At 36.6% G+C, this 15,028-nt stretch overlaps 1 protein-coding gene across 1 annotated transcript; it reads left to right on the top strand.

Moving 5' to 3' along the window:
- Positions 1-3,451: 3,451 nt before the first annotated feature.
- LOC144978980 (uncharacterized) lies at positions 3,452-4,069 on the top strand. The gene has a single exon (XM_078925598.1). The coding sequence runs from the start codon at positions 3,452-3,454 to the stop codon at positions 4,067-4,069; it is 618 nt and encodes a 205-aa protein (XP_078781724.1).
- Positions 4,070-15,028: the final 10,959 nt, after the last annotated feature.

Raw genomic sequence — 15,028 nt, 5'->3', positions numbered from 1 at the left:
TGAAATTATAGTGCTCAACTTTTTGATACAAGGAGCTATTATTAAAACATTTCAAGTTTCAAAGTTTCAAAGTTTATTCAAAGTTAGGCTTTCACCAATAAATCACACAATTTGTTGATAACATACATGAAAGTGGAAAAAAAGTAGGCACGTCTGCTATGATAAGTATCAGTTGCATAGTTAAAATAAGACAAACAAAAATAACGTTGATTTAATCTTAGGCTGTCGCCATAATCCATACAATTGGATGGCAACATACATGAAAGTGAGAAAAAAAAAGAAAAAAAAAAAAAGAAAAAAAAGGTAAATGGCACCAAAGAATAAAATAATACCATTAATAGTCTTCAAAAGTCGTATTGTCACTTCCTTCCTAATGACGTATGGTAACTAAGTAACACTGGCTCTAAACTATCGGAACAATGGCGGACGCCGTATGAAATATTTCCCCGGCGAGCTTAAACGCGTATCCAGAGGAAAAAAAACCCCATCAATTTGATCATGTATTGACTTTTACACATTCTGATCACAAGGCATATGAAAAGGGAATGAAAAGTTCTAGCCAGCATGAAGAATAAAAAGTAATGATTTTCTTTGTTTAGAACCAAGATGGCCGCCGTTGCCGGGCGCGTGACATCAGACTATTGAATCCAATTATCACAAAAATACAACAACTGTAATACCACCACCACCAATAATAATAATAATAATAATAATAATAATAATAATAATAATAATAATAATAATAATAATAATAATAATAATAATGATCATTGTAAAAATAACAGAAGCGCCACAGCAATAATATCTAGTATTGTATTTGTAAATGAGGACCACGCTTATACCACATTCGTTGACAATAAAGAAGATAGGAATTATATCATGGTAATTCTGTTTCGGATAATAAAGTTATTGATATTTAGTGATACTAGGTGTACCAAAATGCTTTGGTCTGGGTGATCTTTATCCTCGGGGAAATTCCAACATAAATAGTCCACCCCCTTTCTATCGTATTTAACACATTTCTATCGTTGATTAAAGTTCTAGAAGAGTGGGATTTTGCGAACATTGCCTAGAGGCTACAGACATATTAGTTTAACGTATTGTTTGGTAGAATTACAGAATTAATTCCCAAAGACAAATTAGTGAATCTATCACAAACATTTAAGTAATTTTCCGTACTGATATAGAGCGAAACAACCTTGTGTACTTCAATTATTCCATATCAAGGATTGTTTTCTTTGTTTTAAAGCATTTTACGTTTGTGACGCATGTAGGTCATTTCAGGGCATTGAAAAGACAGAAAATGTGTAAGGTAGTCTAAAAGTATACTTTTGTCAAAGGCACCTGCGAATAAATAAGACAAAGGTAAATGGTGCGGCTAGAGCACGGATTTATATTCCAAGAGCACCCCTCAGTGTACTTAGTTTGAGATCACTTAGAAGTCAAAGGCACAATGAAAGGATCCTAACAAGTGAAATACAATACTTTTTTTTTACAAATCATATTCAAAACAGCAGCAACCAAAAGAAAAAAAAGTATTACAATCCATTATCGAGAGATAATTTTACAAAGAAAGACAGAAAAAATTAATAATAAACATATACTGCTAAAACTAATACTATACATCAGACTGTTTCCCCGTAGCCAAGGACTCCGACCAGTGTCACGACAAAACAATTAATCTAATTCCGAGACAGAGATAAAACGTCTTTCGGACAATATATAAGGGGACAAAAACACAGCAAGTGATCTCCTGTCCATTATTCTTCTGGCATGATTTGTGATGGCCAATGTATTGATATTTTATTTTGACTCACATCATGAGAGGCTTTCAAGTATAATTATGATCAACTTCTACAATATTGTTTCGAGCGTTACCTTTCATCAGGGAGTGGAAGTGAAAGTAGATTGTTGTGAAAAGTAGCAAAAAAAAACAAAAAAAAAAACCCCACAACAATCTACTTCCACTTCCACTTCCTGTAGAGAGCTGACGCTCGAACAATGTTGTAGAAGTTGATCATAATTATACTTGAAATGTTTATACACACACACACACACACACACACACACGCACATATATATATATATATATATATATATATATATATATATATATATAGATTTATCATCAATGTCTCTGCAGCATTACAGAGCATTTATATATATATATATATATATATATATATATATATATATATATATAGAGAGAGAGAGAGAGAGAGAGAGAGAGAGAGAGAGAGATGCTCTGTAATGCTGCAGAGACATTGATGATTCGCTTTTAAGGTGTTAAATAGTCAGTAAATGAAGAATAATTTAAAAAACGGAATCGAAGCATAAATTAAATTTACAAAGACAAATTAATAATGTGAACGTTTCGAGTTTACCATTTTTCAACAAATCGCGATGAATGAGACATTAGAGACGAATGAGAGATGATAGGTGGAGCTATCAAAGCGACCACAATATTAGATTAGACCCAGTATTCTTCCTTAAATATAAAAAACCCGGTTAACCAAACGTTCGGTTAACCCGTACATCGTGATTATCGCTGTGTTGAATGTCGTAATTCGTAGCAGGATACCATTTTTTGTAACTTTCTAGTCAACAGAAAGTTACAAGTACACAAGAAGTTTTTTCCCCAAAGAAAAAGGAGCCATTCAATGTTATGACATTAACTGATGGGCCTGAGTGTGTGGGTTAACTTAGTAACACAAAACAAAGACAAAATCAAAACATAAAAGAAAACAAACAAAAAAACTCAAAACAAAAAGAACACAAAAAAATAACAAAACAACAGCAAAAACAAAAAACAAAAAACAAAAACAAAACAAAACAAAACAAAACAAACCCAAACCAACTAACCAGAAAAAAAGACAACAAAAAAACAAAAAACAAACAAACAAAAAACAACAACAAATAACCAAACAAAATTTACACGAACAATTTGAAACTGATCTATCGAGAATGCAGACATTCCAAGCTGCTTCAAAGAAGCTCTAATTACTCCCCACTCTTGAAGAAGAAAAATTTAGACAGCGATCAATTAAAAAACTACAGGCCAGTCTCGAACATTCATTTCATTTCAAAATTAATAGAGAGACTCATTGTCAAACGTCTCAACAACTACATACATTTCAAAATTTTGCATACTGTTTTTCATTCCGCCTATAAGCGATCACACAGGACAGAAACAGCACTTTTGTGCGTCCACAATGATATTGTCGACATACTTGACAAAAAAAAAGACAATGCAATTCTACTGCCGCGTTCGACACTGTGGATCACGCAATACTACTAAACCCAATTCAGAGGCTCTTTGGAATCGGAGACAAAGCTCTAGAATGGTGCTCATGCTATCTACGAGACGGGTCACAGCGCGTTCTCATAAATGATTCCCTTTCATCACCAACAAAGCTCAATTTGGCGTTCCGCTTGACCTTATATTTTCACAATGTACACAAGGCCCTTAAGCAACATTATCACGACCTTCTGTCTCAGTCATCACCTCTACGCCGATGATACCCAGTTATGCACTCCCATTTTATCAATAAACATCGAAGAAACAAAACAGCGACTCGCAGCATGTCTAGATAACGTTAAGGCATGGATGTGTGTCATGGATGACAACAAGCTTAAATTCAACGAGGACAAAACTGAGCTGATTGTGTTCAAAAAGACAGGAAAGGATATACTCATTAACCAACTGTCCCTCGGAGAATCTGTTATTAAAACTTCCAATGTCGTTCGAAACCTTGGTTTCTATTTTGACACTCACCTAGACATGCGCACACACACAACAAAGTGCTGTCTGGCGGTTCATAGCGCTCTCCAAATGATATGCAGAATACGAAATGTTATTGATGACATAACATGCAAAACACTCATCTATGCCCTTGTTACCAGCCGCTTGGATTATTGTAACTATCTCCTGTACGGCCTACCAAAAACATCGCTGAACAGACTACAGTTGATGCAAAACAAAGCTGCTCGTATTGTTACTTTTAGAGAAAAGAATAATATACAAAATCGCATTTTTTGCTTACAATTGCCTTCACCATACATCACCTGAATACCTTGAATGCCTTGTAAGGGAATATAGACCAACTTGATCTCTGCGATCCGCCGGTTCTTCGCTAATGGAGAAAAACATCCCAAGAACAAAGTTTGCTGAGCGTGGTTTTGCATTTTCGGCTCCAATCATATGGAATTCTTTACAACCTAAAACCCGACAAAGTGAAAATTTACCAGTCTTCAAACGGCATTAACAAACAAATATTGTTCATTCTGCTTTTCGTAATTCTATGTAGACTTCAAACAAGATGTGTGTGGGTGTGACTATTGTCGTGATTTCGTAGTCGAATGAATGAACTTGTGTTATAACAAAAAAAATATTGTAAAGCACCTCTGAGAATTATTTGTGGATACTGACGCTATATCAAATACTAATGATGATAATAATAATAATAATAACAACAACAACATCAACAACAACAACAACAATAATAATAATAATAATAATAATAATAATAATAATAATAATAATAATAATAAAAATAATAATAATAATAATAATAATAATAATAATAATAATAATAATAATAATAATGATAATAATAATAATAATAATAATAATAATAATAATAATAATAATAATAATAATAATAATAATAATAATAATAATAATAATAATAATAATAATAATAATAATAATAATAATAATAATAATAATTTAACATTCTTACTTTTTTGAGTTCGAAATCTTGATCGAGTCCCTAATATTATGTAATGACAGGATCTTGGGAAATAGAGGATGAAAATGACACATCTTCATAATATTATATAACAGTGTACATGCTCGGATAGGCCAGATCATCCGTCAATAAAACAATGATACCTAGAAAATAATAGAAAAGTGCCAGAAGACAATAGAGAATAAAATATATATATATATTTTTTTTTTCGCGGCGGTGGTGGGGTTTGAACCTGCGACCTTATTGGTACGACAACTCCGCCTGGCAGGTGAGAGCGTGGCTCTACCGTGTGAGCTATCCACGAACACAAAAATATTCGTTTCAAACCCAAGTCATATTTTCTAGAGACCTCTCTCACCCACTTCTTAGAGATCACAGGCTCGCTCGCGCACAGCCATCGCGAAGTTATTTTTGACCAGCAGTTAAGCTTAATAGCCAATATTCTCATCACAAACATATAACATAGAAACGATTGAGACATTGAGTATGCTCCGGTATATGGGGTGAATTTTTAATTCAGAAAAGTGAGTGGAGCAGGCACTTATGTTGGTAACAACAAGATATGAAGTGAGTAGAAAAGTGCCAGAAGACAATAGAGAATAAAAAATGTTTTTTTTTTGTTTTTTTTTTTCGCGGCGGTGGTGGGGTTTGAACCTGCGACCTTATTGGTACGACAACTCCGCCTGGCAGGTGAGAGCGTGGATCTACCGTGTGAGCTATCCACGAACACAAAAATATTCGTTTCAAACCCAAGTCATTTTTTCTAGAGACCTCTCTCACCCACTTCTTGGAGATCACAGGCTCGCTCGCGCACAGCCATCGCGAAGTTATTTTTGACCAGCAGTTAAACTTAATAGCCAATATTCTCAACACAAACATATAACATAGAAACGATTGAGACATGAGACACTTCGCGATGGCTGTGCGCGAGCGAGCCTCTGATCTCCAAGAAGTGGGTGAGAGAGGTCTCTAGAAAATATGACTTGGGTTTGAAACGAATATTTTTGTGTTCGTGGATAACTCACACGGTAGAGCCACGCTCACCTGCCAGGCGAGTTGTCGTACCAATAAGTCGCAGTTCAACACCCCACCGCCGCCGCGAAAAAAATAAAATTTTTATTCTCTATTGTCTTCTGGCACTTTTCTACTCACTTCATATCTTGTTGTTACCAACATAAGTGCCTGCTCCACTCACTTTTCTGAATTAAAAATCACCCCATATACCGGAGCATACTCAATGTCTCAATCGTTTCTATGTTATATGTTTGTGTTGAGATATTGGCTATTAAGCTTAACTGCTGGTCAAAAATAACTTCGCGATGGCTGTGCGCGAGCGAGCCTGTGATCTCCAAGAAGTGGGTGAGAGAGGTCTCTAGAAAATATGACTTGGGTTTGAAACGAATATTTTTGTGTTCGTGGATAGCTCACACGGTAGAGCCACGCTCTCACCTGCCAGGCGGAGTTGTCGTACCAATAAGGTCGCAGGTTTAAACCCCACCACCGCCGCGAAAAAAAATAAAAATTTTTTATTCTCTATTGTCTTCTGGCACTTTTCTACTCACTTCATATCTTGTTGTTACCAACATAAGTGCCTGCTCCACTCACTTTTCTGAATTAAAAACTCACCCCATATACCGGAGCATACTCAATGTCTCAATCGTTATTTGTTATATGTTTGTGTTGAGTATATTGGCTATTAAGCTTAACTGCTGGTCAAAAATAACTTCGCGATGGCTGTGCGCGAGCGAGCCTGTGATCTCCAAGAAGTGGGTGAGAGATCTCTAGAAAATATGACTTGGGTTTGAAACGAATATTTTTGTGTTCGTGGATAGCTCACACGGTAGAGCCACGCTCTCACCTGCCAGGCGGAGTTGTCGTACCAATAAGGTCGCAGGTTCAAACCCCACCACCGCCGCGAAAAAAATAAAATAAATTATTGTCTATTGTCTTCTGGCACTTTTCTACTCACTTCATATCTTGTTGTTACTTACCAACATAAGTGCTTGCTCCACTCACTTTTCTGAATTAAAAATTCACCCCATATACCGGAGCATACTCAATGTCTCAATCGTTTCTATGTTATATGTTTGTGTTGAGAATATTGGCTATTAAGCTTAACTGCTGGTCAAAAATAACTTCGCGATGGCTGTGCGCGAGCGAGCCTGTGATCTCCAAGAAGTGGGTGAGAGAGGTCTCTAGAAAATATGACTTGGGTTTGAAACGAATATTTTTGTGTTCGTGGATAGCTCACACGGTAGAGCCACGCTCTCACCTGCCAGGCGGAGTTGTCGTACCAATAAGGTCGCAGGTTCAAACCCCACCACCGCCGCGAAAAAATAAAAAATAAAATAAAAATTTAAAAAAAAATATTATTCTCTATTGTCTTCTGGCACTTTTCTACTCACTTCATATCTTGTTGTTACCAACATAAGTGCCTGCTCCACTCACTTTTCTGAACTAGAAAATAATAATGGATATAAAAGTGAATATACAAGTCCCAGATTTGAGAGCGTTTGGCAAGATTTATAGTAATCGATCTACAATATTTGTAGGACGAATTATCTTGCCAACATTTCTAAAACGGATATTTTCAGGGTACGGTAGTGTTATCATCCTTCGGTTATTTTCTTTTCTTTTTAAAAAATTTTTGGAAACAAATCTGATTAATTCCACAAACTGATTCTAGCGCCTTCTCCTTCTATTCGTGTTTTGCTGAACACGGGTATACAGTACATGTTAACTTTTTATTCATGACAAGAAATAGATTTTACGATTTTTTTCTTCTTTCTTTCACGACATTCCGCACCTTGGTATTTGGTTAAAGGATATACGGATAATTTATCAAAGATGTCTGATATCAACAAAAATCACCTCGTTGTCCAAGGAATCAAATTTGGTGTTAATGATCCAGGGAAAAAATAAAGTGCCTGTAGGGAAGTTTAAACTTTGGCAAAGGGTCACATCAGACTCCCATTCTTTCTACAATTGGTGGGTAAAACCGACGTGTTCTTATTTGCAGGTCTGATAACCCAAATTGCAATGGTCTCATTGTTGTACTGGAAATTCTCTCAATCTCAATAAACAAAAAAAATATTGTCCATTACAACAATGTTAAAACAAGCCCATATTTGCGTTCGGTTATCAGACCTGCTTATATCCAATTCTACGCAAAATACCACAAAATCAATATCTATGGGTTTTCTTTCATTCTTTCTACTCACGGTTTCTGATATTTCTTTTAATATCAAAACACTAAATCTTATCTACTGCTGTCACAAATGCAAACTAGCAACCCCCCCCCCCTCACGCACACACATAAACACATCCTGACCCTTGCGCATTCAGCACCACAATTAATGACCCTTATCTAATCGCTCTAACAACCTTAATGCGGTACTCTGAAATAACACGTATTTTAAATTTTGGCAAGAAAACCTGTCCTTCAAAGATCGATCGATTAAAATGACCCTCACCTTGGCTAAACCTCTCAAACCTGGGAATTCGGGAAAGTTTTTGCCAAGATGAGGGTCACTTTAATTGATTGATATTTGAAGAACAAATTTTGCAGACCAAAATTTTAAGTGCGTGTTTTTCTAGATTACGACAGCGTAGTGCTACATCCGGCACAAGGCAGGTGAATACAACTGGCATAGCATTGCAATGTCAACAAAACTAGAGAGGTTTTCCTAATCTTTGGAGAGTCCCAATTGCTCAGTGGGTAGAGATCTTACCTTACGAGCAAAGGGATCATTACCAGGTTAACGACGCCTGGTGCGCGACGTCGTGTTGCGACGTCTGAAGACAGATCCTGGTTTTCTTCGTCGTCGTTGGTCAACCGATTCTGTTCGGGGAACGTATGCTATTACATTGATCCTGAGTGCGGTTGAGATAATATATATTATGAGTCCCCCCCCCCCCTCGAGCATTGACTTGGTAACTCGGTATGTTAAATCCGGCGAAACGTACTTAATAATATACTGATCTCCAGTCCAAAGAAAAGCAGGCAATTGCTACTGCACGTTTGACGCGTAAAAAAAGATCGAGATAACTATCGGCTCAATAGGCCTCACGACTAGAAAAGACTATTTGTTTACTAAACTCCTAACCTATATATAATGCTAGTGATATCATCATCAACCCAATCATCGTTTTTAGCTCGTGTATGTCGTATCAAACTATTTGTGACACAACGCCTATCAAAGGTATTAGGTTGGGGTAAAAGATGACAAAATGGAGTACTAACCAGTTAACGACTCTAGTAATGTCGCGTCTATGCAGGAGAGTGGCAAGTTGGAGTAGACAAATAGGAGTCCGATACTTTTCCCATAGACAAAGTTATCTGGTGCCACTTTTAACCGGATTTAATCGGGTTAAAGTTCCTGACAACTCGACAGATAGTCAGAATTTTATCTACGTTTAAAGAAATGGGTAGTAGAAGTGGTGGTAGATTATTGGCACGTTGTATAGTGATGGATAGGTTCAGAGGGTAAGTATTAATCCAATCAAAGCAGAAATACTTAAATATAAATCAACAGAATTACCTCACACAATAACAAGTTAACACATAATTAGCCAAAAGAATAAAAGTACTTTTTAATTAATTAAAGTTAGGCTATGGGCAGTTAATTTCATCCCTAATCGTATGCAACTCAATTTTATTTTAATAGGGTCCTTATCTGGTTGGATGTGACTGGTGGCGGCGTTAAGGTTTCTTCTGCCTGGTTATTTCATGGAGGAGCCTTTTCCATTATCCAGTTGTCCCAGTGGATCACTTGATAGATTCAGTTCTGGATCAACTTGTAACCATTCGGTACCCCGATGGATGTTTACTCGGTACCCCAATCCCTGTCCACACAATGTTTCCCGCTAAATAGAATTTCGAGTTCACTACTAGAGCATGTTGGTGATAGAAACGATGGAATGGGAGAGAGGCCGAAGTAGCCAAGTCTTTGCTTATATAGAAATATGACTGGCGTTAGTGAATCCCAGATGTTCCAGGATTCGTCAGTGTCAGGATGTGACTGGTAATTTTCTCGAGACCAATCATATTCTGCGTACGTCATAGCGGCTGGCGTCAGGTAATCTTATGTAATTCTAAGATACTTTTTTATGTCCCTTTGATCACGGGCGGTCGATTAATTTATCGCCATATCGCTCTCCCGCCTATCGACTGGACGTTAATCTATGCAGTGTCATACTTGGGCGGTTTTGTACTTATAGCAGATGGCCTTCTAATTATGCTGAGGTAATAAAACCATAAAGTATGGTGCAACACTGTGAGAAAATATGTATTGAGTTATTTCGAAATCCCAGGAAAGTTAGGAAGGATTTGAAATAGATCACTACAATGAAGACATAAAAAGTGAGGCCAGAAATCTCGTTCTTCAAATGGCCAGTGATCAAATGGGTGACAACGACGGCAAAACCCCGACTCCAGCGATGTGTCCTTTGATAAAACGCTTCACTCTTTACCTTACTTAATTCGGGTGTTAATGAGTGCATGACTCCAGGCAGTGGTGAATATAGGGCTGAATGAAATGAAAATTCGATTGCACGCGGTGTCACAAGTGAAAAGTCGACATGGCATATTACCGGCCTTACGATGACAGCAGCAATGTGTTAACTAGGTTGACACGCAATTACCTCCCCTAGCAAGGATGCATATTTCACAAAAAGGTCCAACCCCCCCCCCCCAAAAAAAAAAAACAACAACAACAAAAAAACAACCCTAATCCACCTTCATCGCTCACACTCTGCCAATACCGGACAAAGGAAAAATTAATGTGAATACCTGGAGACACCACGCCCTACATCACCCCTCTCATCATATACTTATAACGTTCACGTATTATTAGACTATTTTATAAAATCTTATTAGGCTTTTTTAGCCGTTTGTACCACTTTGAACATGTTATCAGGTCTGACTTTAAACCCTAACCTATCTCTACCAATGTCTGAGGGCACACAAGTCCCGCAGACAGGACAATGATGTTTAACACGGCGGAGAAATCTGACGTCATCTTTATATAACCAGATTCCAATCCCTTCCTAGTATGGACATAGGAGGAGCAGTCCAACCTCAGTCCAACCATTGCATCAAACGGCACCCTACAATCAAGACCTGAGAGATGGCCAGTCCGGCTAAGCAACCTAGCTGTGGCTTAGATAAGATTCACCTAAAATTTTAATAAGAAAATACTGATGTTTTGTTATGTGCCCAAGGATGTGAAATAAACAATGAAAAATATGTAAATTAAATACGCACATTAATATTTCAAACGGAATAAATCAGACTTACTTTCCCTGTCAATTATAAGTGGGACTGGAACTTGTTTTTAAAAATCATGTCAAGGTTACATCGTTAGACAGCTATACGAGCCATTAATCATTGCTGTTTAATATTTTCTTGTAATGAGGAAATCATAGGATTTGCAGAGTGTACTAAATTGAATCTTTATTAAAAGGGGAATTCTGTGAGTGCAGGGGCTATGGAAAACGCTCGAGTGGTTTGGAGAATTATCATGAATTTAAAAAAAAAAATTTAACTTCTACATTAAAAACAACATTACACGCGGTCTGTTCTGGAAATATATGAGAACTCGCTCAAACTCTATTATTGTTATTATTATTATTATTATTATTATTATTATTATTATTATTATTATTATTATTATTATTATTATTATTGTTATTGTTATTATTATTATTATTATTATTATTATTATTATTATTATTATTATTATTATTATTATTATTATTACTATTACTATTATTATTTCATTATGATTATTATTATTGTTATTATTATAATCATATATTATTATTATTATTATTATTATTATTATTATTATTATTATTATTATTATTATTATTATTATTATTATTATTATTATTATTATTATTATTATCATTATTATTATTATTATTATTATCAAGTATTTCTCAACATTTATTTTTTATATCTAAATTCATGTTTCAGGATCCCAGCTATGCCTACATAATACCGCCTGGAGACGGTGCGTCACATTGTATTCTATCGTATCATTCAAAAGCTTATAGGCTGTCACTGGTTTATGACATTCAAATATAAAGATATTTCCAACCACAATCGGACTAATGATTTTACAAAAGGTCTCCACAAACAATAGCTTTAAATTATTAAAGAAGTCTGCTGATTTAATTAAATTATAACTTTATTAAAAAATAAGGAAAATCTCAAAATTAAAATGAAGAGGTTTTGACAATCATAACGTACCTATTCAGTAACATGTAAATACAATACAATACACACAAACAAATCTTGTCTTGTTGTAGTCTCATGTTTGCTCTTCTATAATCTTGTAACATTCGACAAATGGATGATGCCAAGTCTGCAAAGATAGATCATCATCAAGCCCTACTGCAACCTCCTCGTGGTGTCGAACGGTAACAGGTCAAGCTGGCTAACTGCAGAGGGCGACAAGAATAGGCAATGGCAAACCATTCTTGTAACTTTGCCGAGTTAACTGCATGAATAAGTCCAAAAAGTTAAACGGTGACAGCGTAAAGGGGAGCACGTTTTCACGGAAGACTGCTGCCTCGCTCGGTTGGGAACGTGATGTTCGTCAGGTCACACCGAACCGTCAGCCAGTTACTAGGCGAAATAAATTTAACAAATGTGACAAAACCAAAATTGGGACATGGAATGTCAGGACCTGTGCCCAAAAATGAAAACTAAACAACATTCTAAAAGAAATGAAACGGCTCAAAATAAATATTCTTGGCCTGGCAGAGATGAGATGGAAAGAGCAGGGAACCATGTCAAAACAAGAAAACAACACGACATATAAGATCATATGGAGTGGTGGAACCTCTTTCCAAAAAGGAGTAGGGATGATCTTAGACCAACAATCAACCAAATTTTACAAAGGGAACGTAGATATCTCAGACAGAGTTTTGCTTGTTAAGCTAAGAGGACCTGTAGTTGACACCAATATTATTCAAGTTTATACACCAACAGAAGAGGCGACAGATGCAGATATGACGGAGTTTTACCATTCACTAGACAAAGCAAAACGAATGTGTAAATCACAAGAAATCATTATGGTAATGTGGGACCTAAATGCTAAGATTGGCAGAGGCAGAGATGGTGACATAATCGGACCACATGGACTCGGAGACAGAAATGAACGAGGAAACATCTGGGCAGATTGGTGTAGAACAAATAAATTAATGCTTTCAAACACCTGGTTTCAACAACACCCAAGAAGAACCTGGACATGGCAATCACCAGGGGACAGAGCAAGGAACCAGATAGACTTTATAGCAGTATCATCAAGATTCAGAAATGGCATATTAAATTGCAAAACCTACCCAGGCGCCGATGTAGACAGTGACCATGTCCCAGTTGTTTGTACAGTAAGGATAAAGTTTAAAGCTATTCAGAGAACAGTTGGTAGAATAAAGAGGGATTACAGGTTATGCAAAGACAATGGCATACAAACAAAAATGAGAGAAGAATTTGAAAGTGCACTCATGATACAAAGCCAAAGTGAACCTGATAACGAAAAATGTGAAAAACAATTTGATATATTCCAAAAGTGTGTCAAAGCAACTGCAGAAAAGCATTTACCAGTAGCTCAAATAAACAGCAAAAAGGAATGGATGACAAATGAAATTCTAAACCTATTTGAAGAAAGACGAAAATGCAACAGAGGGTCTGCAGAATACCAAACATTGAACAACCACATTAAATCCAAATGCATCGAGGCACACGAGAACTATCTAGACTGGAAATGCTGCGAAATCGAAAGAGAATACAAACCCAACCCCCAACAAGCTCACCAAAGAATAAAAGAACTATCAGGGAAAAGGAAAAGCAAAGCAGCAGGAAGTTGTATCCAGAACAAACAAGGGGAACTGCTATTTGAAGAACAACATATAGAAAGCCGATGGGTAGAATACATAGGCGAACTGTACAATGATCCAAATAGAAATGAACCACCACTGAAATTCAAAGAACCATTAAGCGGACCAAACATCACCAAAAGTGAAATTGAACATGCCATGGAACGAATGAAGGATGGTAAAGCAACAGGCCCTGATGAAATATCTCTAGAGGTATTAAAAAGCCTAGGAGATCTGGCAATTGATGAACTTCACATATTATTCAACAATATATACAACACTGGGAAAATTCCAGAAGATCTCTGTAACTCTATTTTCATAGCAATACCAAAGAAAGCAGGTGCAGTCAGATGCGAAAATTTTAGAACTATAAGTTTAATAAGCCACATCAACAAAATACTGTTGCGTATAATTATCAACAGGCTAAGGAATAAGATTAACCCCGAAATCGCAGAAGAACAATATGGATTCCAACCTGACAGAGGGACAAGGAACGCAATATACCTCCTCCGTGTTTTAAGTGAAAGAGCTATACAGGTTCAGACCCCACTATACCTCTGTTTTGTCGACTACAAAAAAGCTTTTGACAGAGTACACCACGAAGAAATACTAAAACAACTGCACTCCATTGGCGCTGATGAGAAAGACCTCAGACTCATGCAAACATTATACTACACCCAGCAGGCATCTATCAAAATCGGAAACTCTACAGGAAATCCCATTCCTATTAAGAAAGGAGTCCGTCAAGGGTGTGTTGCCTCACCAGATCTGTTTAATCTATACCAAGAAACAATCATGAGGGGCATAACTAATATGGAGGGAATAAAAGTAGGAGGTCACAACATAAATAATATAAGATACGCAGACGATACGGTACTCATTGCAACATCAGAAATCCAACTTCAAAAGATTGTTGACAAAGTGGTAGTAGATAGCGAAGCCAAGGGAATGGAAGTGAATATCACCAAAACGGAATGCATGGTAATACAGAAAACCCCCGAAAACAACAACACGTGCAATATAACGATTCACGGCGAGCAACTTACCAACGTAGAAAGTTTTAAATACCTGGGTTCAATAGTGACAACAGATGGAAGATGTAACCGAGACATACGAGCAAGAATAACTCAAGCCAAACAGGCCTTTATGGACCTCGGAAACATTTTGAAAAACAAACAGATGTCGTTCGGGATTAGATTCCGAGTCTTGAAGTGCTACGTTTGGCCAATCTTGTTATACGGATGCGAAAGCTGGACTACAAATGCAGAAACACAAAAGAACATTGAAGCTTTTGAAATGTGGTGTTTGAGAAGGATGCAGAAAATATCGTATACTGCCCACAAAACGAACGAAGAAGTGCTAAAACAAACATACCAACAAAGGAAACTAAT

This window comes from Berghia stephanieae, chromosome 8 (assembly GCF_034508935.2).
Source record: "Berghia stephanieae isolate SIO BIC M18660-M18661 chromosome 8, UCSD_Bste_1.3, whole genome shotgun sequence".
NCBI classification, from domain to species: Eukaryota; Metazoa; Mollusca; class Gastropoda; order Nudibranchia; family Aeolidiidae; genus Berghia; species Berghia stephanieae.
The sequence above is the reverse complement of the archived record's forward strand: the minus strand, read 5'-3'. Positions and strand labels throughout refer to the sequence as shown.

Coding starts and splice junctions, on each gene's coding strand:
- LOC144978980 (XM_078925598.1), top strand. CDS start 3,452: ATGTACACAAGGCCCTTAAGCAACATTATCACGACCTTCTGTCTCAGT.